Source organism: Lasioglossum baleicum, chromosome 12 (assembly GCF_051020765.1).
Source record: "Lasioglossum baleicum chromosome 12, iyLasBale1, whole genome shotgun sequence".
In the NCBI taxonomy this organism is placed as follows: Eukaryota; Metazoa; Arthropoda; class Insecta; order Hymenoptera; family Halictidae; genus Lasioglossum; species Lasioglossum baleicum.
This window is the reverse complement of record NC_134940.1, coordinates 12302916-12329232: the sequence shown is the minus strand read 5'-3', so window position 1 is coordinate 12329232 and position 26317 is coordinate 12302916. Positions and strand designations below refer to the sequence as shown.

Genomic DNA, 26317 nt, shown 5'->3' with positions numbered 1-26317 from the left:
GAATTTCCGGTACGATATTCATAAAAGTTTCGGATCTGTTCGACCAAGATTCAAATATACTTGCAAGTATTATTTCCGTTTACCAAACTACTTGTAAAAGACTCGAAACTGTCTGGAATAGGTGCGAGTATACTTAGGAGTACTATTTCTGTGTTTCGAAGTACATATAGAGAGTTCGAATTCAAACAATCAAAGTTCGAACCTGTTTGCGAGGCACTTGATCCCATCCCTAGTAACTGGTACATGTTCCCTTATAAAAATGACAAGATTGATTTTATTCAGACCCATTGTGTGTTCCCTATTGTAATACATGCTCTACTAAAGATATATATATACAACCGTTCCTTATGAAATCATTTTTATTATTTCAATAATCGTAAAATAAAAAATCTTTTAATGTTAATGAACTGAAACGTCTAAAAAATCTCCGATGGTTAACTGAATTCGATTGAACCTAACCTATCGCGTTATAGTGCAATAAAAACCGCGTCCGCCATTACGGCGGAAAGTTTCTCCATAAACGTGAGACGGCTCACACACTACGTTCCTCTCAAACCGGAGGGAATGATGCATCGCGGGAAAAGGAGATTTTTCTGTATCTCCCATGGCTCGAAGGAGCCAGCCGGAAAGTTCGCACAGGCGGCAGCGGCAGCGGCGTCGCGGAAGGATTTCCGCGAGCGGAATCCTCGTCGTATCGCGTCGGCTCTAAAACCGCCCCCGGGGGCCCCTGGTCCCTTTTTACATCCACGTGCTCTCTATTACTCGTAGCGATTCGATGCTTTCAGTGCTCTTCCCCGGAAAAACCAGGTGCCTCGTCTTTTTTCCATTTTCCCCAGTTTTCTTTTTTTCGGCGAGCGAGTGCGCCATTTGCCGCGCGGCCCCGTTTTAGCACGCGCGAGAGGCTTCAAATAAACGCATGTTTACCGAACCTCCAGTCACCGTTCGAATAAACTTCGCCGCCGAGCATGTCGAATGTCGATGGATCTTCGAATCACTCGGATCCAAGGATTCGGTCGTTCCGGAGGAAAATATCGACTGTCTTGGAAAAATACTTTTCAGTCTGCTGGGTACAATTTATTTAAAAGCGTTAGGTACCATTGGAGATGTGAAACTAATACGTGTTTTGCTGAATATTTTTTATCGGTTACTGGACATTTTTTCTTGAATTGATTTTTTGGTTTTTATTGGAGGATTTTGTCCTTTATTGATTTTTTATCCTTTACTAATTGTTCACCCCTTTACCGAACGATTTTTGTTCTCAGCTAATTTTTTACACTTTTCTAAAGAATTTTTGGACCTTCACTGATTTTTGACTCTGCAGAAAGATTTTATTGTCCACTGAATTTTGGTCTTTTATTAAAGGATGCAATTCTTTATTGATGTTTGATCCTTTAGAATTATAATTTCACTAAAGTGTGTAATACATACACAAAATATTAATTTAAACCGTGTATTGCTCTGTAATCAGAGATACTAGTGTTCAGCTTCAAAGTGTTATCAATCGATGTGTACAAAAAAATTTTTTTCAAATATTGAATTTTCGCCACGACGAGCTTCCAGTTTTCCTGCTCATTGTGCGCCGGAAGTGATCAACCATGCAAACATGGAGTGCTAGGTCTTCCGATACGCGAACGATTCGCTGTTAATAACAACGGAAAGGCCACATCACGCGTCTGCTCTCTCTCCTTAATCCTGGCGACGGGTAGCACTCTATCGCCGACGGATTCACCGACGTTCCTCGTTACGTTCCGTGAACAATGCAGTAATTAAGACCCCTCTCACTCTATCTATCTCTCTGTCTCGGTTCGCCTGTCTCTCTCAGGCCCGTTGAATCGAGGAACAAGCTCGGATGAACGCGCGCAGCACCCGCGAAAATTGTACGCAGATTTCATAATGGATCCAGAAGGAGACGGAACCGCGGGAGCGTTAAGGGCCCCGCCAGGATCAGATTATTACATTAATCGTCGTCGTTTTGGAATTAATGAACGGTAGAGGGCCCCCGCTTCTTCCGGCTACGCTGTGAATTATTTCTGCCACCCGATTCGCGACCGGATTCCACTCCTCGTTGTCTCTTCCCTCTCTCTCTCTCTCTGTTCTTCTTCTCGTGATCCCTTCATTCTCTTCATTGCCCTCCAGATAGTCAAACATACGTATTTTTCATTAATATTATGATGATGAAAATTTAGTCGTCAACCAACAACTTTCTTTTGATACAACAATTATTGAAAATACTGTTAACCCCTTGCTGAATAATTTTCTTTACAGTTACAGCAGTTGAAACTGTAAAGTTTCAACTTTATCCCCAAATATCTCGTAGAAGAGAAAAGAAAATTTATATTTATTGTATGGCTACATTTGTGTTTTAATGCTTAAATATTGATTAAAAACAAATCAAATATTATTTCAATTAAGAAGAAAGGCGTAACATTCATATTTACTAGGCTTTGTTTAAAATCTTCATGACGAGCGTGACTCGTTAAAATACGGCAAGGGGTTAAGTAATTTCGGTAAAGTGTTGAGACATCGTGTAGAATTTATTTACCTAAGCAACGTGTTTAATATTTTAAAAAATCCTCGACTGGAAATGGTTAAGTATGTATATAGAAAAATCGGATGCTCTTTATTTTACCGGACTCAACATTTGTGCCTTTCTCCTATAAATGTATTTGGTATGTGATCCAGTAGATTTGTACCCAGGGCAGCTGCAGATCGAAGTTTCGATCCTGTAGGGTCAATGGTTCAGGAGATATGCTTGCTTAAAGTTGAGCAATCTGCAGTGTTTTTGACAGGTAAGGGCGCCGCCATATTGATTTGTAGTGACGGTCGCGCGCCGCTTACCGAGTTGATTGGTGATTAGGTCGGGGGGGGGGGCAAGGCCCGACGGATCTGCTCGGTAAGTGGCTCACGGTCGTCACTACAAACCAATATGGCGGCGCCCTTACCTGTCAAAAACACTGCAGATTGCTCAACCTTAAGCAAGCGTAAGTCCTGAACCATTGATCCTACAGGATCGAAACTTTGATCTGCAGCCGCCCCGGGTAAAAATCTACTAAATTACATACCAAATACATCATAATTTATAGGAGAAAGGCACAAATTTTGAGTTCGGTAGAGTAAAGTTTACCCAAAAGTAATATTACGAAATAGTAATTTTAAATATAGGAAAAAAGAATTTCATTAACGAAGATCCTCCAGAATTAGGGGAGAGTCGTGTAGTACCGACCGCTCTAAGTTTTCTTGTTATTAGGTGGACTAGAATCGGTAAAAATGAAAATTAAAAAAAGGAATTTGTAACACAAAGGGACCTTAATAAAAGGCCAGAAATTAATTTTGTGAAATTTAATAATTAGTATTCATTATTTGTAAGAATAAAGATATTAGAATTTGAAGGAAACAAAGAATTGTCGTCCAGTACGGACCATTACGTATTTAGTAGATTTTTCAGTATAAGTCATTAATAATCTTAAAAAAAGACATTTAGATGTTAGAATACGCATTCTTATTCAAATTTTATTTATACAAATAATAAAATAATTATATATTTTTATGTATTGTGTCATTTTGTGGTTCAGTTTTTACATCTTTCCCTATTTCCTTTCCTTAATCGAGTTTCAGCTTTTCTTTTTTCTGCTTGTTTGGCTTTTTCGTTTCTTGCAGCTTTTCTTTTCTCCGCATTTATCTTATTTTCTTCAGCCAGGTTCGTTTTTTTCTGAACTTCGTTTATAAAAACGGTCAAAGTTAAGATTTCGGATTGTTGCGTTCCAAAATTCCAAAACAGAGCCCGTTAATTATACTTAATAGACTAGATATAATACATAATTCAAACGAAGTCGTTTACTTACCTTAGAAACAAATGATCAGATCTCGAAAATAACTCTTAACACTCGAAATATCAACGCTCACGCTAAATGTGTCAGAACTGCGAAAATAATCGAATGAACAATATAGCAACGAAACATATTACCCTCAATAGTCATATTCATTTGTTTTCTTAAAGGAAGTGTAGCCATTTGACCTGGGAAGTCATAAACTAATTTTGGTCGGTACAGTACGCCGGTCGGTACTGCACGACTCTCTCCTATATCTAAAAATTCTTGGGAACAGAAGTGCATTAGAATGCAATCGTCTCCGTGTGTATTAATTTTCCAAGTGTTGGGCAAGTAGGGCATTGTTCATATTATGAACGTTGTCAGTTATTAGCGCAGAGATTTGCCAGTAAGAAGCTTAGCAATCTCGACAAAATGGAATTTGAATTATCGTCGAGCAACGCGTGCCTTTGAAGCACGCTGGCTAATGTGTCTGGCCATTATGGGCTTATTCTACTTGTAACAGAAACCTGCGATGACAGGGTACTACATGCTCTGCATCGATCCGATAATTTCTCAAGTTTGAATTCTGGTAGAATACACGCCACAAACTGCACTGCTTAACCGTGCACACTGACACTTCCAAAATTGAGTGTTTCATTCGGAAAAAGGAAGCTACAGAGAAACAATTTATGTCATTTTATTCTATTCAGTGTCTGCACTTGAGAAATCAGTCATCACGAGAGTGCAAACGAAAATAATTGTTAATGTACATAATTAAGATATTATTTTATCAAAATTATTCTTTTTTAGGATGTACATAATTGAGAATAATTTTGATAAAATACACACATTAAAGAATTAGAGGAAAGAAAGCGAATTAAGAATGGGAAAATTATTCTATGAGAAAGAGAAAAGAGAATAATAAAATAAATTATGCGACTTAAAATGTTTAAGCAGGTTCAAAAATCGACACGTTGTTCGCACTCGTTGGTTTGTAAATTTTCTATGGGAAGACACTGTTTCAAAACGTTCTCTTGCCGCGTTCTCTCCCGATATTGCGGAACACAAGTGAAACGAGGAGACAAATCACGGAGATCTGTTCCTGAATGATTGTGGCTCGCCGTCGTTTCTTCAAGCAGAACAAATAAATCGCGGGAAAGTCGTTCCTCCTACGTGATCTACAGTAACTCCGAGACGAATCCGAGCATTAGATGTCTGGGAAATTGACATTTATATTTATAACATCGCAAAAACGAATCGCACGAAAACAAATCTGGACTCGTGTTAAATCTTGAAGCCTCTACCTTCAGTGCCTATCATTCATTTTCTCCTGAAAAATGCTTATGCGCTACAGTAAATGAAAAACTGAAGTCTCGTTTCCTCTCCGAAATGCTAGACTAAAATACCTCTAGAAACACTGTGAAATCTTTTTCTTTAAAACGATCCCGTAAAAGTTGGAATACGATTTCTTTTAGTTATTTTATGGAGCTTTGAATACAAGGTACCCCATGAGAATTTTACAAAACTGAACTCGCGCCTCGTTTTCGGTCAGCAAAGCAGTTTAAAGAAATCGTGGATGAAGTTTTGAGGTCTCGTTGCAAAGAGGAAGCTTCATTCTTCAACCCTGTGTTGGGATTCAGGAAAAAATCTTCACACGCACGTACACAGTGTAGATTAGAATCGCGGACTCGACGACGCGACGCTTCTTCGAGCGTTTTTCTCCTCGCGCACTTTTTCACCGGTCGAGCCTCTGGCCGGCTTTTGTCATCGTATCTGCGATAAAGAATGCCAACCGTAGGGCTCTCGAAGAGATACACCGACCTTTTTTGCCCCTTGGCCCGTCACCGAAAGCGTCCCGACGCTTTTATCACGACCAGCGTCTTCTGCGCAAGCGTCTAGAAACCCTTACGAAACGTATCTGCGTGAACGAACGATTTCGCTTAAAAACCGATACCTAAAATCGGAAACGAAATCAAACAATTCCCTTCTCGAACAAGATATCCAAAAACCAAGATACACAATCGATTCCTTGTGCAAACCTGCACAGAAAATGTATGAAGAATTTTTTTTTTTAATGATTAACTTTCAAATTAATTAAGTTTAAGTACAGTCCGAGCGACGGACTAGAACGCGTCCGAACAATGTGCACTTTAATACGAAATATCTCGTGAACGCTGCGTCGCGGGACGAATCATCGTCCCACATATTCGAAGCAGTTTTCGAAGCAGAGTAATTTTTGTTGGAACAAGTTTCCGATCCGGAGTTGGATAATTCGGGAATCTCGCGACGAACTCTTCAGTGCTCGCGATAGCTCGCAGTTGGTAATTGTTGCGCGGCCCGTATTGTCGCAATATCAAGCCCGCCTCGAACGTCATTTGAATGTGAATGGCCCCGGGAGCGTCATAATGGCGAAGTCAGATCTCAGGACCGCCCACGGCTTCGAGTTTCACGTATTTTCCGAGTTTCCACGATGTCGACGTCGCCGAGTTCAGATCCGAGAGATTTGAGTTCGATCGAGGCTCTCCCATGTTAAGACGAATTTACACTTTTCACTTCGGATGTGCATCCCGGACGATTCGTCCACAATGAACTGCATAAAGATCGTTTCGATGCTGATCGCATGCAAGCAGCAATAATTTCGTTGGAAACAATCGACTTGAACTCGAAGCGTTTCTTCTCGAAAATGCTCCAAGTTCTAGCATCTGTAAAATTGTTAAAACTTTTCTTCACCATCGATACCACAACAGATTTGGAGATTGAAGCTTCCCCTTTATAACGTGACCCTAAAACTTATCGTACGATTTTTCTAAACTGTTTTATGGGACAAAAACGAGGACTACGTTTGCCTTATAGAATTGTAAGTATGGCAGTACACCTGTCATTCTAAGCTCAATGAATCGACTAGAAAAAATCGTAAATCAAGTTTTAAACACTCGTTGTAAAAGGGAGGCTTCAGTCTTTAAATCTACGGTAGTTTCAGTTACGAGGAAAATTTCTGAATGTTTTTGCAGACGATTCAATTTGTAACATTTTGGCTTTGGGCAGATCACAGTTTGCTAATATCGGCCTAGGAGCTCCACGATGAATAAATCATCGGTAAACAGGATAAAGAGGCTTTGCCTTTCGATGTATACCACGTATAAATTAATAATCGACACGGGTCGACGATCCCTCGTGTCAGCTCATTACTTATGGAGTCGTCAACCTTCCCATAAATATTTCATCGTTCACTCCAAATACATACTAATTTCTAGGAAAAATTACTAGAAGGGGAACCTCGTTTTGAAAATCTCAGCTGGCAACGAAAATTCCGAGAATTATTAGACTACACAGATCTTGTTTTGCTTGTACTGTATTCCGAGATACAGTGGAATCTCGATTATTCGAACTGAATAGAGAACCACGAATATTGGAACAATAGAACAATGGGTACAATGCTAGATTCAATCTTCATTGATTTGCACAATTAACAGTGTTGCATATGGATCGCCATAGATTGAACTGCAGTGGATCTGAGAAGTATTTGTACACTAAATTTCCGATTCTAGAAAAATTATCGACATTTGAACTAGGATATCTTCGTTAGAAACATTGTACAGCAATAAACTAGGACTCATTTTAAAGCTTAAATCCTCTACTTTCTCAATGCTTTGTTCATTTGTTCCTGGCAACATTTTGTATAATACAACAGGATGCGTTACAGAATCAAACATCTACAAAAACAATTAAAGAGTTTGTTCACAATTGAATCCACCACGAATCTGAAGATTGAATCTCCCTCTTTACAATGAGACCTGCAAAATTGATGTACGATTTTTATTTATTGTCAATCGATGCAGTTGGACATTCGTTATAAAAAAGTACTAGCCTATGCATGTCGAAAACTTAGTATAATTCAGGAGATATTTCAATTTAAATAACTCTAAAACACCGTTACTGTCGCAATAACACATTAGCGTTTATTTACTAGCGTAACGTCTAAGTACACACACGACAGTAATGGTGTTTTAAAATTATTTGAATTGAAATATCTTCTGATCTACTAACTTTTTGACATAGGTTAGTACTTTTTTATAACGAATGTCCAGCTGCATCGATTGTTGTATTAAAAAATACCTGATTCCATTTAAAAAATAAAGGTGACCTTCATATCTCTAAAAAAAATTATATGAAAACTAAATTTTTTTGGTATCGTATGTGTCCCATTTTACCATTCAACTTTGTCCTGCAGACATTTGACGTATCTTTAAAAACAACAAAGATACTTGAGGTGGCAACGTCAGGTGACTCACCCTGTACATGTATAAATTCAGAAGATCCTGTCATGCGGCTGATTAATTATCGGCGATTATTTTGTCGCCGAGCCAGAAAGTTGTCGCGAGGATCTGGAGCGGGACGGTTGCGGAACATGTGCGGAACGGGTCGCAGCTAAAACCGGGAATAAACTCGGTGTGGCCGCGCGATTTCGAATATGAAAATTGGCAGGCTTCCACGGATCGTGCCGCGAGCCGCCGAGCTATGAACGCCGTTATACGGGTATATCGATTCATATCGGGTTAACACCCGGCCACGATAAATCCGCCGGCCCAGTTATTACCGGCCGCGGTAATAAGTCACGACACGGAATGGTAATAAACGTTGTCACCTGTGCACGCCGCTCCTCCACCCGCACTGCCGCCCGAAACGACGAGCCAGCGTTTCTCCAGTTATTACACGATATTTTCATTCCGTTTGTTCTCGTCAACCCGAAAACCCGTTTGGTTTTATGCGAGAACTTTAGGGCGAAACGCTCGAGAACGGTCGAGGCTCACTGGGTGAAGGGTAGTTTTCATTTTTCAGGTTATAGCGCGATCTATCGGTTCGCTTGGATTCTGCATGGGTTTTAGTTGCCGTTTGCACAGTTTTTCGTTATTCTACAACAGCAACCGCGTCGAACTCAATATTTGCAATTCCGTTCACGCAAGACTCGACACGCTACAATTGGAGTCGCGTCAAAGTCGTCATTATACAACTGCACAGTCGCGTCGAACTCAACATTTTCGATTCCAATCGCGTCAAACACGGCATTCCCCGACTCCGAAACGCACAAACTGTTCCATCCCCGGCTCTGCTCGCCAGGAATTCCGTATTCCCCCAATTCCTCGCATTTTTACTTCGTTGTTTCCGGAATTCCCGATAGTAGAAGTTCGGTCTCCGGGAACGGGCCGATCCCATCCAAAATTCGATCGCAGGCGCCGCACGGTGGGTACAAATGACTTACCTCGCTTCAAAAAGAAACAACTTTCGATAGAAATGAGGTAGAGCGATGAATTTTTTTTTTTTAATTAAAACTGAAACTTTGCAGAATATGGAAAAAATAGGGAGATTACGGTACGAACGGTTTTTAACCTTGAGAAAGTTCGTTAAACTTTCACAATTTCCAGAAAATGTGGTTTCTGCGTTACCACGGGCAGAAAAAATTTTTTTTAATTTTTGATACTACTTGAGTCACTCTTCACTAAATTAATGATGAAAATAAGAATAAAGTATCACCAGAAGTTAAAGAATTTGTTTGATGAGAAGTAAGTTAAAAAGATCGAACACTTACCTTGCTTACTGTGTAAATGAAAATATAATCATGGAAAATAGATATCTAATTTAAATTACATTACAGTCACACATAGCCTACAAGGAGTGCCAGCGGCAATCGCAGCGATACATCGGCTGATCGTACGCGCGCGCGCGCGTCAAGTGGTATACGTCAAATAAACGTTCAAATACTTCATTATGTTTAATTTTATTGTGTTTTATATATGAGAATATAATATATACCTTTTCAAACTAGTGGGCTATCAAATTATTTAAACGAAAAATGATTACATTAGTTCTGTTTACAAACATCGATTTCTTGATAAAACCAGAGGTCGTCGACAAATTTTGAGACCAGATTTGAAATCAGCGTGAAAAAATCTACGGGACATGATATATGGCAAAAATTTTAAAAAAAATTTTCTGCCCGTGGTAACGCAGAAACCACATTTTCTGGAAATTGTGAAAGTTTAACGAACTTTCTCAAGGTTAAAAACCGTTCGTACCGTAATCTCCCTATTTTTCCCATATTCTGCAAAGTTTCAGCTTTAATTTAAAAAAAAAAAATTCATATCGCTCTACCTCATTTCTATCGAAAGTTATTTCTTTTTGAAGCGAGGTAAGTCATTTGTACCCACCGTGCGCCGCCGCGCCGCGCCGCGCCGTCGATTCGGCGAACGGTCGACTTGCATATCGCGCGAAATCGGCCGGTGCAGCGATTATGATCGCTCCGATTCGATAACAGCCGATCGGATCGCGTGCTCCGAACAAAGCGAGACCCACGGCGCGGCGAGTAATTATCCGAGCAGGGGGTTCAACGATCGCGTCGATTAAAGATAACCATCGGGAGACTAATTTGTCGCGGGCGAATAGGACCGTGAGGACCGGTCCGGGACAGGGATTTGGAACGGCTCCAGCGATTCGTCGGTTTCTTTTGTCGTGACCTTCGCTGGAAAGCGAGTTAATTGGACCATTCTCGATACCGTCCCGCGGAAATAAACGGCCGTCCAGAGATCTCGTCGCGGGGCGGTTAATTCGAACAAAAACGTGCCTGAAATTCTCATCTTTGTTAGTTGCATTACGTTGATAAGTAGACTGCGGATTTTACGCTCTCGCGACAAAAACCAGTAGGCGTAATTCAACCCTTTGCAGTCGGAGTTATTTTAACTCAGAAATTAAACATTTCTTCCGATCTAGAATAATTCCGTTGTACATACATGATTTTATTCATTTTATGGATACGAAACTGTTATAATACCTCGTACAATACTGAAACGTGTAGTCATTGATTAGATACCAACATGTTTAATAATGTACTGACTCTGACTCGTTGCCAGAATGAAAGTAAAGGGGCCTATTGCGCAACATGATTGATCGTGAATGATAGGGATTGACTAATTGCGCAACCTGTCGTGTGAAATCAGAATTTCCTGATATTCTGTGCACAACAAACGGGTTGCGTTTGTACTGTGAATGGCAGTGTTGCACAAATATTGTCAGACGAGTCTCATCACTACCAAGTGAAAAACCGGACGATTGCTCAAATTATGTGTCAACGTGAATACAATTTGGATTTGCGTAACATCATGCTGCACAATAATTGTTGCGTAAAATGCTTGATCGTCAATAAGCCCCATTATTGAGGACTATCGATATGATACCTCCTATTTGTTAATTATTAACCCCTCGCACTACGATTTCTTTTACACAATCTTTTTTTCATAATTTTTTAGAACGAAGAATTAGATATTTATTGAAAATCTGTCCTTGGAAAGTTTCTTAAGAGAGGTATAGGACAATAGAGATTAAAAAGTAAACGAACAGATTCAATCTTATTCATATAAAAATTCTTTTCAAAAGTCTGAAGCTCGGGTCACCGAGACTTCACGTTACCTTGCGGAGTTTAATAGTGACATTTAAACTAATCACTTGTCCACGTTCTCGAGTAAATTAACCCCGTCGCGTCGCTTTCTCTCTCGCGCGGATTCTCTCGTTCCTTTGTCTGTGTTTCGATTCTTTGGTCGAGGAGGGCTCGAAAACTCGACGGGCACGAGAGCACTTAACATCGGCGATCCTCAGACGCCGCCTCGCCGACGGCTGATCAATATCCGCGGAAAGAAATAGGTCGTTCTTATTTCCGGTCCCCAGTGATATTCCGTTTCGAGTCTGTATGTGTACATCACAGTGGCAGAGAAAAAGAGAGAATATATAGAGATGCGATATTCACTGTACGCGACGTTCCCTTGATTCGTAACCAGCTCTGAAACCTTTTCTAAAGCCACGGCTGCTCTTTCCCTAGTCAATGAACCCCCTATTAGGCCGGCCAGCTGCCTTATTTGTCGCCACGCGGCCTACTAACTTTGTTCCACATTTTTCTTCGATACCTTTCGCGATGCTTCTTCCCTCGACTGTCCATTCAACCGACCCTTTTCCACGGTCCGGTGAATATGCTCTTATTACGCTTCGAGTAATTAACGGGAAGAACGAAATAACTGCTGCTGCGGTTTGTTCGTGAACGTCAAGTATATGCTGAAATTTTCGTATTTCTCAATCGGTTCAACGCGATAGATGTACTGCCATCTTTACAAGAATATAATGGTACACCGTAAAGAGACCACACTTGTTCCTCGTTTTTGCCCCATGAAACAGTGAAAAACAATCGTTCATCAAGTATCCAGGTTTCGTTGGAAATATTTATTCTTTAAATCTGCGATTCTTTCGGGGAAAAAATTTTTAGCTTGTGCAAACGATTCGTATTTTCGACCATAATCGTGTCCTCAGTTTTCCGCCTGCTACATCGTACACAAATATCCTGGAAAAAAGTGAATAATGGCCCCAAATTTATTCTTGTAACATTTTTTTTTAACGAAATTATCGGGATTCAAATATCGACAATTTTATATTTATATTACCATCACAATATTCATCTTATATGTACTTGTATATTTCATGGGCAAAGAAGACCGTAATAAAAAAATAGATAAAAAAAGACTTTTTAAAAACCACGCTTATATCAAAATGCACTAAAAAGGTGAAAATAATTTTTTTAGACATTCGTGATTGTAAATAAAAGCGTGCAGCGCTAAATCATATTGACGTAATCTTCGTGGGCGCTCCACGCTTTTATTTATAGTCACTACTGTCTAAAAAAATTAGCGTGGTTTTTAAAACGTTTTTTTTTTATATATTTTTTTATTTTCTACTCTTTAGTCTTTTTTAAATGGAACGCAAGATATAGTAATACTGGTATGAAATAGTAAGATATATAGAAACGCAAGTTATGGAAATACGCGAGATAGAATGAGGGGATGACTCCGAGAGACGACGTCTCTTGATGGAGTCCGAAATTGTGGAGTGGGGATGAGTCGGAGTGGGAACGCGTAGTGTAGTAGGGAGCGCTGGCGCGCGGAGTGGGGATCGCTGAACGCGATCACGTACTACCGAGTGTCGCGCGACGAGGTGTGACGGTTAATATTAAAGAAATTTTTTCTCCTAAACGCACAGTTTTTTTTTAAATTTGTTTTTTTAATATTGTATTGTTATCCAGTTCTGAGCTATGTTTAAAGTTTCAAGTCTCTAGCTCATCGGGAAGTGATTTAAACTTCGATTACAAGATTTGACGCATACAACAACAACGACAACTCGGCAAACTAATATAAGCGCGGTAAAAAAATAGTTTTTTAATCAGTTACGGTGCCAAGTGTCCAACTTGTTACTTCACGATTGAAATTTCCGCTGTCACGTTTACCGAAAACTCTTCAACCATAAACACCGTCCCGAGTAAAATGAAAGTCTCCCGGAAAACAGAGTCACAACAACTCTACGCTTTTACTGGCTCGAATTCGCCATTTCAGCGGCTCTAAATTCGATATCGCCGGAGTTTGCTCGTCCATTTCAGAATTGCCCTAATGTCGGTGGCGTAGAACTCTGCACTCTGCGATCCAGGTCGCTCAGAACTCTGTACCACAACTGATCCAGACAATTCCGCAATCCCAATATTCCCAATCGTCGGAATCTCGGTATTTGCGAATTTCGGTCGCGTAGAAGCCGTTGTTTGCGGATCCCGATCGCAGAATTAACCTTCGTCGGTTACCGATCGCCTCGTGCATGGCATTGTCCCAGACTTTAGACAATTAGGCGAGACCGGTGGACGTTCGGTGAAATGGGAGTCGGGTTTCACGAATCAGATTTACGGGGGTAATCCGTTTTGCCCCGATTATCTGCTGCCAGGAACGATCTAGCACGGGGGGCGATAAAAAAAAGTGTCGAGAATAGAGTGACAGACTAATCTGCCGCGATTCTACCGTATACCATGGAGACGATCGCGATTTATAGTGTTGATACCGTTCCAATGCTCCCGTATCGCGCCGTTCCTTTTACGCGGGAACGTTTTATGGAATATTCTAACGACTTTTCGCGTCGGCCGATCCCGGGCATCGACGGAGGTATCCGATTTTATTGAGTGACACTTTCCGGATGGAATTTTGTATGGTGAATGGTCACGGTGCTCTCGTGTCTCTTTTAAATAACAGTTATATGTGCGAGAAGTAAAACATGTAATCTTTCACCAGCTTGTGAAAAGCCGCCTTTCAACCAGAATGTTCGATTTTGCCGGAATAGGTGTCCATATTTTCCACGTGAAAAAGAAACTATGCTGATAACTAAGATCAACGATAATAGGACTCTTCTTCAAGATACATTTAAATTTCGAGCCGATTTGTGCAGTTCTTTGAATATAACTTGAAATACTATGAATTTTAACTTGAAATTTTACAGAGATATTTCTAGAGAGTTGAGCTACAATATTCTGCAGAAAATCAATCGATTCTTATTCCCAAAAAAAAATATAAATACCCATTTAACCGTAGAATTTATGACGTGGGTATTTCATACCCATTCGGATGTATTTATTATTTATTTATTGTGCAGTCAAATAATTTTATTGGCTTTGCGTGCTGCTTCCTTGCGAATTTGTGTATGCGATAATGATTACTCTTATTAAAAATTCTCGAAAGATTTGTTCTGCACTGTATAAAGTGCGTCTGCAGTTCTCTTGTACAGTTTATGGAGGTCAGATGAAACGGTCGATGAAGTTTTCAGTTTGCCCAGGTCCGCAGATTCGATTACAGACCCCCGTCAACGGTAAAACGCGAATCAGCGACGTCTGCCGACGAACAATCCCCCTGGGAACCTCTTTCCGTCGCTTCTGCTGCCGTTTGTTTCACGCGCCACGCCGTCTTCGCCGCAATTCCCGTTTCACCCTGTTCCGGACGCGCTTACACCGATGGGAAATCTGTTATTCTCGAACACGGTTGCTCCAAGCAATCGACTAGACGCGATCGCTGAGGACTTGTCTCGATATATTAACCATCGGATCATTCAACTTCCCATCGAATCATCGAAGTTCTGAACCTGTCGAGCTTCGCGCGATCGCTGTTTGAGAATATGAAGGTAAGGCTGTCGTGATGTCAACTGCACCGCACCCATGTGTCCATACATATCGTCCATACGATATCAGACATATGTCGACAGGTTTACATTATTGTACATAGGAATAAAAATATAGTTCAACTGTGGATGCGCCGATTTATTCGTAATGGCACAGCATTGGGACGCCTCTTTTTTCTATTTTCATCCTTTTGATAGAAATGAATGGAAAAGTATCGAGTTTGATACAACTGGAATTGAAAAATGTTTAGTTTGACGCGACCAGAATCGGAAGATGTTGAGTTCGACGCGACTCGAATACAAAAATATTGAGTCGAACGCAAGTAGAATTGAAAAATATTAAATTTCGCACGACTAGAATTGAAAAATATTGAGTTTAATGCAAATAGAATGTAATAATGTTGATTTTAACGCGTCTAGAATCGGAAGATGTTGAGTTCGACGCGACTCGAATAAAAAAATATTGAGTCGAACGCAAGTAGAATTGAAAAATATTAAATTTCGCACGACTAGAATTGAAAAATATTGAGTTTAATGCAAATAGAATTTAATACTGTTGATTTTAAGGCGACTAGAATCGAACGATATTGAGTTCGACGCGATTTGAATAAAAAAATATTGATTCAAACGGAAGTAAAATAGAAAAATATTGAGTTAAACGTAACTAGAATTGCAAAATATTGTTATTTTGCACGACTAGAATTGAAAAATATTAAGTTTCGCGCAAGTATAATTGAAAAATATTGAGTTTAATGCAAATAGAATTGAATAATGTTGATTTTAACGCGACTAGAATCGGAAGATCTTGAGTTCTACGCGATTTGAATAAAAATATATTCAGTCGAACGCAAGTAGAATCGGAAAATATTGAGTCAAACGGAAGTAGAATCGAAAAGTATCGGGTTGAACGCAACTAGAATTTCAAAATATTGTTATTTTGCACGACTAGAATTGAAAAATATTAAGTTTCGCGCAAGTGTAATTGAAAAATATTGAGTTTAATGCAAATAGAATTTAATAATGTTGATTTTAACGCGACTAGAATCGGAAGATATTGAGTTCTACGCGATCTGAATAGAAAAATATTCAGTCGAACGCAAGTAGAATCGGAAAATATTGAGTCGAACGGAAGTAGAAACGAAAAGTATCGAGTTGAACGCAACTAGAATTTCAAAATATTGAATTTTACACTACTATAATTGGAAAATATTAAATTTTGCACGACTAGAATTGAAAAATATTGAGTTTAATGCAAATAGGATTTAATAATGTTGATTTTAACGCGTCTAGAATCGGACGATATTGAGTTCGACGCGACTCGAATAAAACAATATTGAGTCCAACGCAACAGATTAAAAACATATTAAGTTTGACGCGACTAGAATTGAAAAAAAGATAAAGATTGAGACTCACGACTGATGAACATCGAGCCACGGATTAATTGGTACAGCAACCGAAATGAAATTTAGGCAATGCACGGGTGGCAGTTCGAGCGTTCGAGTTTCGCAGCGATTCCTTCGACAGCCACTCATCGAACGAGAGGATAGGGAAAACGAAAAAGGAGGCGATACTAGAGCGCAAGGGCGAGGGATGAAAATCGAGAATTGAGGGGCCAATTATTCGGGGCGGCACTCGAAGAGCACGCGGGAAATTAAACGGTTCGAGGGCACTAGAAATAAATACTTCGCGCCACCCACTCTCCTCGAGGGCGCCGCGCCGTGCTGGGGAAAAAAATCGAGGAGCAGGCAAATAACATTTCCTTTCTCCCTCTATCTCCCTCTTTTCCCGGAGTTTTGCGTTGGAATCCGACCTCCTGGATAGTGAATATATCGGCCCGATACACGGGATATTTATCGCATATTTTTCTCTCGGAATTAAACGCGCCTCAACTATTTATTCGACCGTGTCGAATTTCAGACCGAGTGTCGAACCTTCCGGTTTAACTAGAATGGAAAAATTCATTTCACTTGCGAACCGGTTTCCTTTGCGAGACCGATGAACCAAGCGTGGACGAGCTCCGTTCAACGTATGTAGTTCTCTTGGATGTGTGCTCGGAAACGCTTGGAAAAGTGATGAACGCTTCGACGATTTTACTGTGTCGAAGTTATCATTTTTCTGGAAGGAATTCGGCAGTTATTTGGGACATGAAACACGACTAGTGGTGGAGATGATTTATAAATTTGTGAACGGAGGGGGGGGGCAGGAATTTAATTAATAGGAAGAGATCATTACAGCTCACACAGCTGTTTTGAAGTTAGTCTTATAAGAAAAATATTTGTACTATTTTAAAAAGTACTGAAAACACGGTTAAATTATCTGCCTGCAAAAAGTTCCTTTTAGGAATGGTCTACACGAGCCTAATGTCGTCAGGTCGCTAAGATTCGTTCGTCAAAGAGCGAATATGTGCATGAATGAAATTATCAGTAGAGAGTAAACCGAAATTGGTAACGGCTGGTTTAACTTTGAAAAATTGACGGAGAACTCCGTTCGAAGTTGCGCGATGAATTTTTCAGTATCGCGGAATACCGTGTCGACGGTTTCGAAAGCGTCGGCAGCTTTGTAAATTTCGCCGCGGCGTCTGAAAGCAGCGAAATTACGTGACATTGGCTGGAAAGCCGGGAAAACGAAGTCGGGAGAGGGGAAATGCGATTCTACTTTGCTCCCCGGGTAAGTTTAAGCGCGAAAGCGTCCTCGAGACGTCCAGAAAACGCCGCCCCGTCCGCCTTTTCTTTCCACCAGATCCTCTAGCTGGCACACGACGACGTTTCAAGTACTTACGGCGACTTTGCATTAAAATTTCGTTCCCCCGGACGGAAAGTTAAATTTCCGACAGGTTTGTTCCGACGGATACGGTCTCTTCGAATTTCAGCTGGCTTTCGAAACGGAGCGTGAAAATATAAATCTGACCGATCTATGGCTCGCTCGAGGTCCATTGAAAACGATGCACTGGCCGGCGATCAAATTTATCGGTCGTGTTCTATGAGTTCTCGGAAGATCTGCTAGTGCAATTTTTATAAATGCTTATTGCCATTTTAATTCTTTTTATTCATTTCTTTGGTTTGCATTAGGTTGTTGCATATGAAATGTCCGATTTTAGAATGCGACTCTTATAAAACGTTCCGATCAAGAAATGCTGTTACAGTCTATAGGTTTATTATATTAAAACTTTGAAGTACAAAGCTAATCCTTAATACTAAAGTACCTACTACGACCGGTCAAATGACCGGTTCTAGATTATTTTATTTCACAATTAATGAAATTGTACAGATGCTTTCATAAGAAATGACTTAAATATCTTTATTAGAGCACGCGGATTATTTAAAAAGAACCGTGCACTGTAAATAAATTAATTCTTGTTATTCTCATGATGCAACCACGTGCCTGTTGCTTTTACAACTTGGTACGTTCAGTGTTAACATCCTACGTTCAATTTTAATTTAAATGTATAATTTTACTTTTAAATAAAGTTTATTTCAACGTCAACCAACGCGACTGTCGTACATTCCTTTTATATCTAGAATTTCTTTCATGTGATTTTTAGTCAAAATGTGGTGATTAAATAACTTACTAATCGTTGACGGTAAAAGAGAACTACAAAATCAAGATAAACAATCTTGTAAATGAAAAACATGAATAACCATGACATCTTATTTTTACCGTAATACAATCAAGAAACTCGAAATTTTGTAGTTAATCGCGTTTGTTTAATGTCATTGCTAAAAATCGGACATTTCATATGCAACAACCTAATACATACTGCTGTTCATACTAATTCTATTTATTGTTTGTTATTCTTTTTTACCTATTGCCCCTATATGTATAGTGTACACTGTTGTTGTTTGTTCTAACTTAGTTTCACACACTTTTCCTATTTCAGCTGGTGCATTCTTATACTATTACATAATATATTTGAATGTACAAGAATATACTAGAATATGTACTTGAATATAAAAGAATATTATTACTACATTCTAGTGTATATCTGGTAATCTCGCATTCGTGATTTATTTCGCGGAATGTCAGACCTTCCTGAAGAGTCCTCGCGAGGTAAAGGGACGGTATATAAGGGCGTAGATGCGCGACCTAGATTTCGGATCGTAAGGGTGTGTAACGAGCTGCTTAGGGAATTAATTTGACGGGATCGTACCGACGAGGATCGTGAAACACCAGATACGTGACCGAGGAGTCGAGGAGAGAGGAGAAAGGGTTGAAGGGAATTGAGCTTCTGCGGATAACCCTGTGCCTGATGTATATACATCTGGACTTCATCGGTCGAACGACGTCGTCGACGGTTTCAGACGTTGCCGGAAATCGAGAGGACGTGCCTCGATATCCGCTCCTTATCGATTCTTGGCCTTTCGACTCACTCTCCGTCTCTTTCTTATTTTACGAAACACCCTTTCCCCGTGTGACCCACTTTTCCTCGGCTGCTCTCTCTCTCTCTCTCTCTCTCTCTCTCCTTTTCTTTCCTTTTTCTGGTAATTTTCCGGGGAAATACCGACCTCCTGCTAAAGAAACATGGGTTTCTTTTTTCGATAAAGCCTTTTCTCGCCGAGGAAAAACCACCACCCTATGTGGCAAGCTCTCTTTCTTGGTCTTGAAAAACCGACGGAAGTTCGAAGGAAACGATATTTTCTCTTTTCTTGGAAAATTCGTAAATTGAAATTTCTCAGGTATAATGGTGAAAAACGTTGAGAAATGACGAATTCTAGTGGTGCATTCGAAGAAAAATGGTGTGATGGTGGGGGACTCGAATCTGGGTTGTTCTCATACTGATTGACTCGACGGTGACCAGAGTTGTGCTAATGAAATTATATTGTAATTCAATTACGCAATTGAATTACATTGTATTTTCAATTATATAGTAATTCAACTACGTCGTAACTGAATTACATAATTTAAACCTTTCAATTAATTCAATTACTAAGTATTTTAATCAGATGTGTAATTGGAATACAATATAATTGAAATACAATATAATACAAATACAATATAATTGAAATACAATATAATACAAATACATTATAATTGAAATACAATATAATTGAAATACAATATAATTGAAATACAATATAATACAAATACAATATAATTGAAATACAATATAATACAAATACATTATAATTGAAATACAATATAATTTAAATACAATATAATACAAATACAATATAATTGAAATACAATATAATTAAAATACAGCTCTTCAAATTATAGCCCAGAACTTTGAAGAAGTGCGACATATTTTTTTTATGTTCTTCTTCCGTATACATACTTGTTTGCTGTCTGTGTGGCGTAGTTTCTATTCCTCGTCCTCCTTCATAATACGTAACGCTATTTCATGTTTATGGTTGAAATTTAAAAAATGTGTAACGCAGAAGTTATTTTTGTTCGGATATTATAAATTTATAAATAATTAATTCCTTCTGTTTGAAACCTACACATGGATTTTTCAACCTCTTCTTACCTATTACCTTATCATTCTTTAATTTTTAATTTTAATTTAATTACATCGTAATTCGTAATTAATGTAATTTAATTACAAAGTATTTTATAATTGTACTGTAATTGCAATTACTTAATTGAATGAAGATCTGAATTATGAATTACGATATAACTGAATTACAATGTAATTCAATTACAATGTGTTTTATAATTGTACTTCATTGCAATTACGAATTACATTGTAATTTAATTGAATGAAGATCTGAATTATAAATTACAATATAATTCAATTACTTTGTAATTATAATTCCTGGAGTAATTCAATTGTAATTCTGCACAACTCTGACTGTGACCTTAATACAATCCTTACTGTTCCTAGTATACCAGTGTTCGTATCTCACCGCAAAAGCGTGGAATTAAATCGAGGATAGAGAAATTGGTAAAAAATGTGGAAAAAGCTGTTTATTTCGCGAACGGTGGCGCAGTTAACTCCAAGAACGATTCCCCACCGTGGCCCGCGTTGAATTCGTCGGAGGATAAATCACCGGGGGAATCCATCTCGCCATCAATCAAAGGATAAAACCGTTTATCTTATTCTTCTTCTTCTTCTGTAGTCGTGGGGGGAAGTCCTGAGCAAATCGTGGAAACGGGTCAAATCAATCCGCGATTCGAGCCGGAGAGGGGTTATTCGAACGGAACTGCAGCCGAATGATAAATTTCGCGCGTTTTCTCGCGAAACTATGAAGACGGATGCGTTGTTTGCTTCCGGGGACGGACAGAACTTCGCCTGCTTACGTAAATAATGCCTCCGCGCGTTCTACCGTGATCGCTCGACGAAGATTTGAATGGCGCTCGTGTTGCTGCGCGCAAACATCCCCAGAATCTGTCCCAGGGAAACGGCGGAGAAAAACAAGAACTTCCACAGAAAATATCTCGTTACAGATTTATGCGGACGCGCTCGCAAGACCGACGGAACTTTTAATAAATAATCGCGCCCTCCGACAGAGGCTCGCTACTTCTTGACAAAAATTTTTAGAACTACGCGACAAACTGAATGTTTTTGCCAACAATCTTCGGACTTTGCGATTTTCTGAGGCTACACCGGACTGTGTAGATACTTTTAGACATTTTTTTCAGGGTTCTGATTGAGCTTTCTTTGGTTCTAGACACTCATTGGCCGGTCTTCGTCTGCGTTCTCATGGCGACGACGGTGCTTTCCTGTCGGCAGAGCGAGTTCCAGTGCGGCAACGGACGCTGCGTCGCCCTGAACAAGGTGTGCAACGTCATCGACGACTGCGGCGACGGAACCGACGAGCCTCGTCAGTGTTCGCGTGAGTACTCGATCATTTCCCACACTGCACCTGCCAGACTTTTTTTTAATCTAACTACCACCTCCCCGTACAGGCCTGTCAAACTTCTAGCAAACACTGCCACCCATTTCCCCCAAAAAAAAAAAAAATTAATATCCTAACTAAATGACCAAACCTTAAAAAATCGGGAGGGTAGACTTTGAGAATTTTTTGCGATGTAAATGCAAGTGCGTATTTAATTTGATTTGCACGGATCGATAGCTTGCATCGTGGACTCTCTTCAGATTAATCATCGTTTAGGTACCTCGCTTCGTTTCGAAGATATACATATGATGTTGAAGGTGTGGGCGGCAGTGAAAAAGTTGAACAGTTTCCTCGATCATCGAATTACGAGCTATTTGAAATACTAAGTGTGTCGGGAAGTGACCCATCGTTCTATAATTCAATTAATATTCGTCTCCGGGGAAATTAAAGATCGATACCGTGTAATCTATGCGCATAATAATTTTCCGATAGCCAATACTATTTTTACCAGGACGCGAACTTTACGAGCTATATTCTCGATTCAAAGTTTCTTGCCCAGTGGCGGCTTGGAATAATAATAAATTATTTATCAGTATACTTAGCTGAAGGCTTTTGCCAATGTTTCCGGATACTTACGGCCTTCTTACTCTAACTTATTCAGAATTATTTTTATCTTTCATTCCATTCGATACTCTTGAGAGTTACAAATTCTTCGTCGAACATTCGAAATCTCTGCTCATATTCAAATTATATAAACTCTTTTGTTTTGAATTATTTCTTCTATGCACATATTTGTGACATTTCTCTGGCTAAAACGAGCCCAAACATGCCACCATTCGGAGCATACATGTTTCATTGACGATCCAATCGAAACACCGATATTCTAACAATCAATTCGGATAGTCGAGGTTCCACTGTTTCGTGCATTAAACGGGTACACAAGATCCAAAGTGTATCGTGCTTGGTACCATTTTAATCAGCAAAATGTGACGAACATATTGATCAAAGTTTCACCAAAAAATCTTCAGAAACATAAAGTTTATAACATTTTTTACCACGCTTATATTAGCTTGCCGAGTTGTCGATGTTGTCGTTGTTGTTGATGTACGCGTCAAATCTTGTAATCGAATTTTAAATCACACGACGTCGTCTCTCGGATCTTGCGTGTCTTGCGTTCCATTTAAAAAATACTAAACAGTAGAAAATAAAAAAATATATAAAGAGAAACTTTTTAGAAACCACGCTTATATTAAAAAGCACTAAGAAGGAGAAAATAATTTTATTCGTCATCAGTGACTACATATAAATAAAAGCATGGAGCGCTAAACTATATTGACGTAATCTTCGCGGGCGCTCCACGCTTTTATTTATAGTCACTAATGCCTAAAAAAATTATTTTCTCTATTTTAAGCGTGGTTCTTAAGAAGTTTTTTTTAATATATTTCTTTATACAACGATATTCGACATTTCAAATCGGATTTTGTTCGTGTACTTCGAAAATGGGAGTGCCAGGGACAACCGTGAAGAACATATTAAACGAGATAACCGAAGGAACCGCGAATCCATTAATCTAGCTGAAGACGGGCGAAAGAAGAAGAGAAGATAATTCCGTAGGAGAGCTCGAAACAAATTTTTTCCGCTTCGTATCTGGTCCCTTTGAGGGGAAAGTTTTCCGGTGGACGGGGACGTGCGAGGAATACTGCGATAGGTAACTTCTTAATAAAAGTTGACGTCTCTCTCTCTCTCTCTCTCTCTCTCTCTCTCTCCCTCCCCAATCGCCTCTTTTCTCGCGTTTAATTACTTTAACCGGTATAATTGATATAAATGAACTCGGGGTAGGGCTCGCGGGGAGAATTCATTCGAGCCGCGGTAAGAATACGAAAGTTTGTTATTGCCTATCGTAACTTTCCCTCGAGTAAGGCCACTTCTCGTTATGAATGCAGTTTATGAAAGTAGTCGCCCCCCCTCTCTCTCTCTCTCTCTCTCTCTCTCTCTTCGTTCAACTCGCGCCCAAGTCTCTCGATTGTATATGTATATCGAGGCTCGGGGCTCGATTTCGAAGTTCGAAGGACTTCGCCCGGACACAAAATAAATCGGACGGTTTTAATAAAAGACGGAAATTCATAATTCCACGGCCGAAGAACGTAGACTTTAAAACTAGATTCCCGACCACGGCTATCGCTTTAATCTTCGAACTTCCCGGGCTCGTTAATATCGGTCGGACGCGCGTGCATTAGGCGTGCCCCGAGAGTAATCCACGATTTCGCTTAATTATGGAGCGGCCCGAATCGGCGGCAAGAGTGCCCAAGCATCGGAACGAGCTGTTTCCGACCTGTCGAAAAAGTTCGGAGTGCTGAACAATTTAGTCGATAAGGAAAAACGTGTTTGGAAAAAGACAATTCAGACGTGCACTACTCTGCGAAAGAAAGAAGCACCCGGTATAATTATAAGATGTAATGAGAAACAATATCTTCATGTAGAAATTGTATTGTACAATGATTGATTTACTGCATTTAACACGTTTGCTACCAGCATTTGTTTCGTTGCTTACCTTCTTTGTTCGAAAGTTTAATTAAATGCAACGTACCCAATTTTAAATTATTAAAACAGTTTAGCAGAAGAAAGTCACAGATCCTCTGAAAATTATGCGTTCTACTGTGACTTTAAACAACGGAAAATGCATAAAATTAATTTGAATGTTTTTAAGTGAACTGTCAGATTATCAGATAATCCGTAATGTAATGTGTAAGTACACCTAATTACAAACTTTTTCAAGCTTACTCTCATTTGATTTTTCACGCTGTTCTATTAAATATGGCCGGGTGCTTCTTTCTTTTGCACAGCAGTGTATATTCTTCAAGAAATCATGTAAATATTTCTGCATTGATTCAAGACGATCTGATCCAAGATCAATTTCTAGCTGTCGAAAGAAAATGGCTGAATGAATATGCTCGGATGATACTCTACTCTAACCTCAAAGAAAAAGAAGCACTACGTAGAACAAGAACGAATTCTCCTATGAATTGTGGAAATTTTTAACCGAATAAAAGCAACTTGCCGAAAGGTGCCTATCGAAATCTCGCATCTGAAAGACGGACTTCCGGTGCCGTCGGCCATCTTGCCCGAAGAGGGCCTCGTCCTAGTGACAATTCCTCCTTGGAATTCCGCTGACCCTCAGACTCTAGATTTCTATCTCGTTCTCGCGAGGCTGGTCTCGCTGGTTTTACGGATACGTGACCGGAATCGGCCTGTCCCGAACCAGAGTAGACCGGAAGTCGGCGTTCTCCGAGGTAAACGCCAAGCCAAGCAACGTTCTCTATCTCCAGCTGTTTTATCAGCTTCGATGGCAGCTTCTTTCCTCCCAGAGGGCATTAAGCGATAAAAACCGCGCAACATTCGAATCAGGCAGCACGGAGCCGTTTTACGATCTCGGTCCTCGGTTGAGTTACGATCGGCGCATAAAAATGGGAAACCGAGTCAGCGCTCCGCGAGCTCTACCTCGCACCGATAAAACGATCTCCGCCGACGACGACGGTGCTCGATCTGGTTATACGGCCTAGGAAGATTTTCCTCCGGAGAATCTATTCGACCTGTAACTATCTCGGGCCCCGTCGATCGACGATGCGACCGGATTAGGCTAATGGATTCGCGAACAGTCGTGAGGGAGACGATCCAAATTCTATTTCCGAAACCTCTCCATTTTTAGGCTCCGATTTAATTTTATCCGAGTCTCGCTGGAACAGGAGATTCCCGAGATTCTTTTCCTATGCTCGCAATTAGGTGTCTAGTGGTTTTATCGGTGAATGATTATACCGTTATCATTCTGGTATTCCCTGAACGAACCTAACCATTTCTCAAGCTAATCAGACAATGAGAAATTTTCATTCGTCTCTAACGGTTTTATCGATTCTAGAATTGTTGCTGTTGGGTTACTCAGAAAGGTGACCTTGACGACTTATGTCAAGGTTATACGAGCAGCCTCCGCTAAACGTAATATTTACCGATTCAATTAATTGAACAGGTTGATACAGCTCTGTGTGCTTCACCATTTGCACCGGCATTGGACAGAGTTCGGCAAAAATTTAATGAACGATTCACGAATAAATTGCTGCTTTACTCGTTAATTGCGATTAACGATTACATTCCTTTCAATTGTAATCGTCCATCGGATAATTGTTTTTTTTTTCGATGATTTCTTCTCTTAATCAACGATTGACGATTAATTTCATCAATCGATTGAATCAGTCTCCGATTTTCCGATGATCTCTTTTTTTAATCAACGATTGACAATTAACTTCATCAATCGATTGAATGAATCGTCGATGTTTCAATGATTACCTTTTTTAATCGTACACATTAATCAATCAATCCTGATTAAAACTTCAATCGATTAATGCCCAACTCTGACATTGGAATATTAGCGCCTTTTTACTATTTATGCAAAATAAAAATTGTTTCGAATCAATTGCAAGTAGCAGAAGATACGCAGAAATTTATTTTTTGCTTTAATCGTCTTAATAAACTGAAAATAATATTCTTCTATTTTCAATTGCCCCAACTTGTTTTTGCCATAAATGCATCAAATCTTCAGAATAGAATAATTAACGAATACAGCCTAAAACAATGATAATAAAAATTATATACAGGATATCAAAAAATGTTTAAAGTCTTGGGACCACACTGAATTAGTGAAACACGGCCGTGACGTTCAAAAGC

General features: G+C 39.6%; 1 protein-coding gene across 1 annotated transcript in view; it reads left to right on the top strand.

The window, feature by feature from the left end:
• Nucleotides 1–26317, top strand: part of LOC143214446 (uncharacterized) — a 142227-nt gene that overhangs the window by 61203 nt on the left and 54707 nt on the right. Inside the window, exon 2 of the mRNA XM_076435527.1 lies at nt 21434–21598. Coding sequence (XP_076291642.1) covers nt 21434–21598 — 165 coding nt within the window. The remainder of the gene's footprint in view (nt 1–21433; nt 21599–26317) is intronic.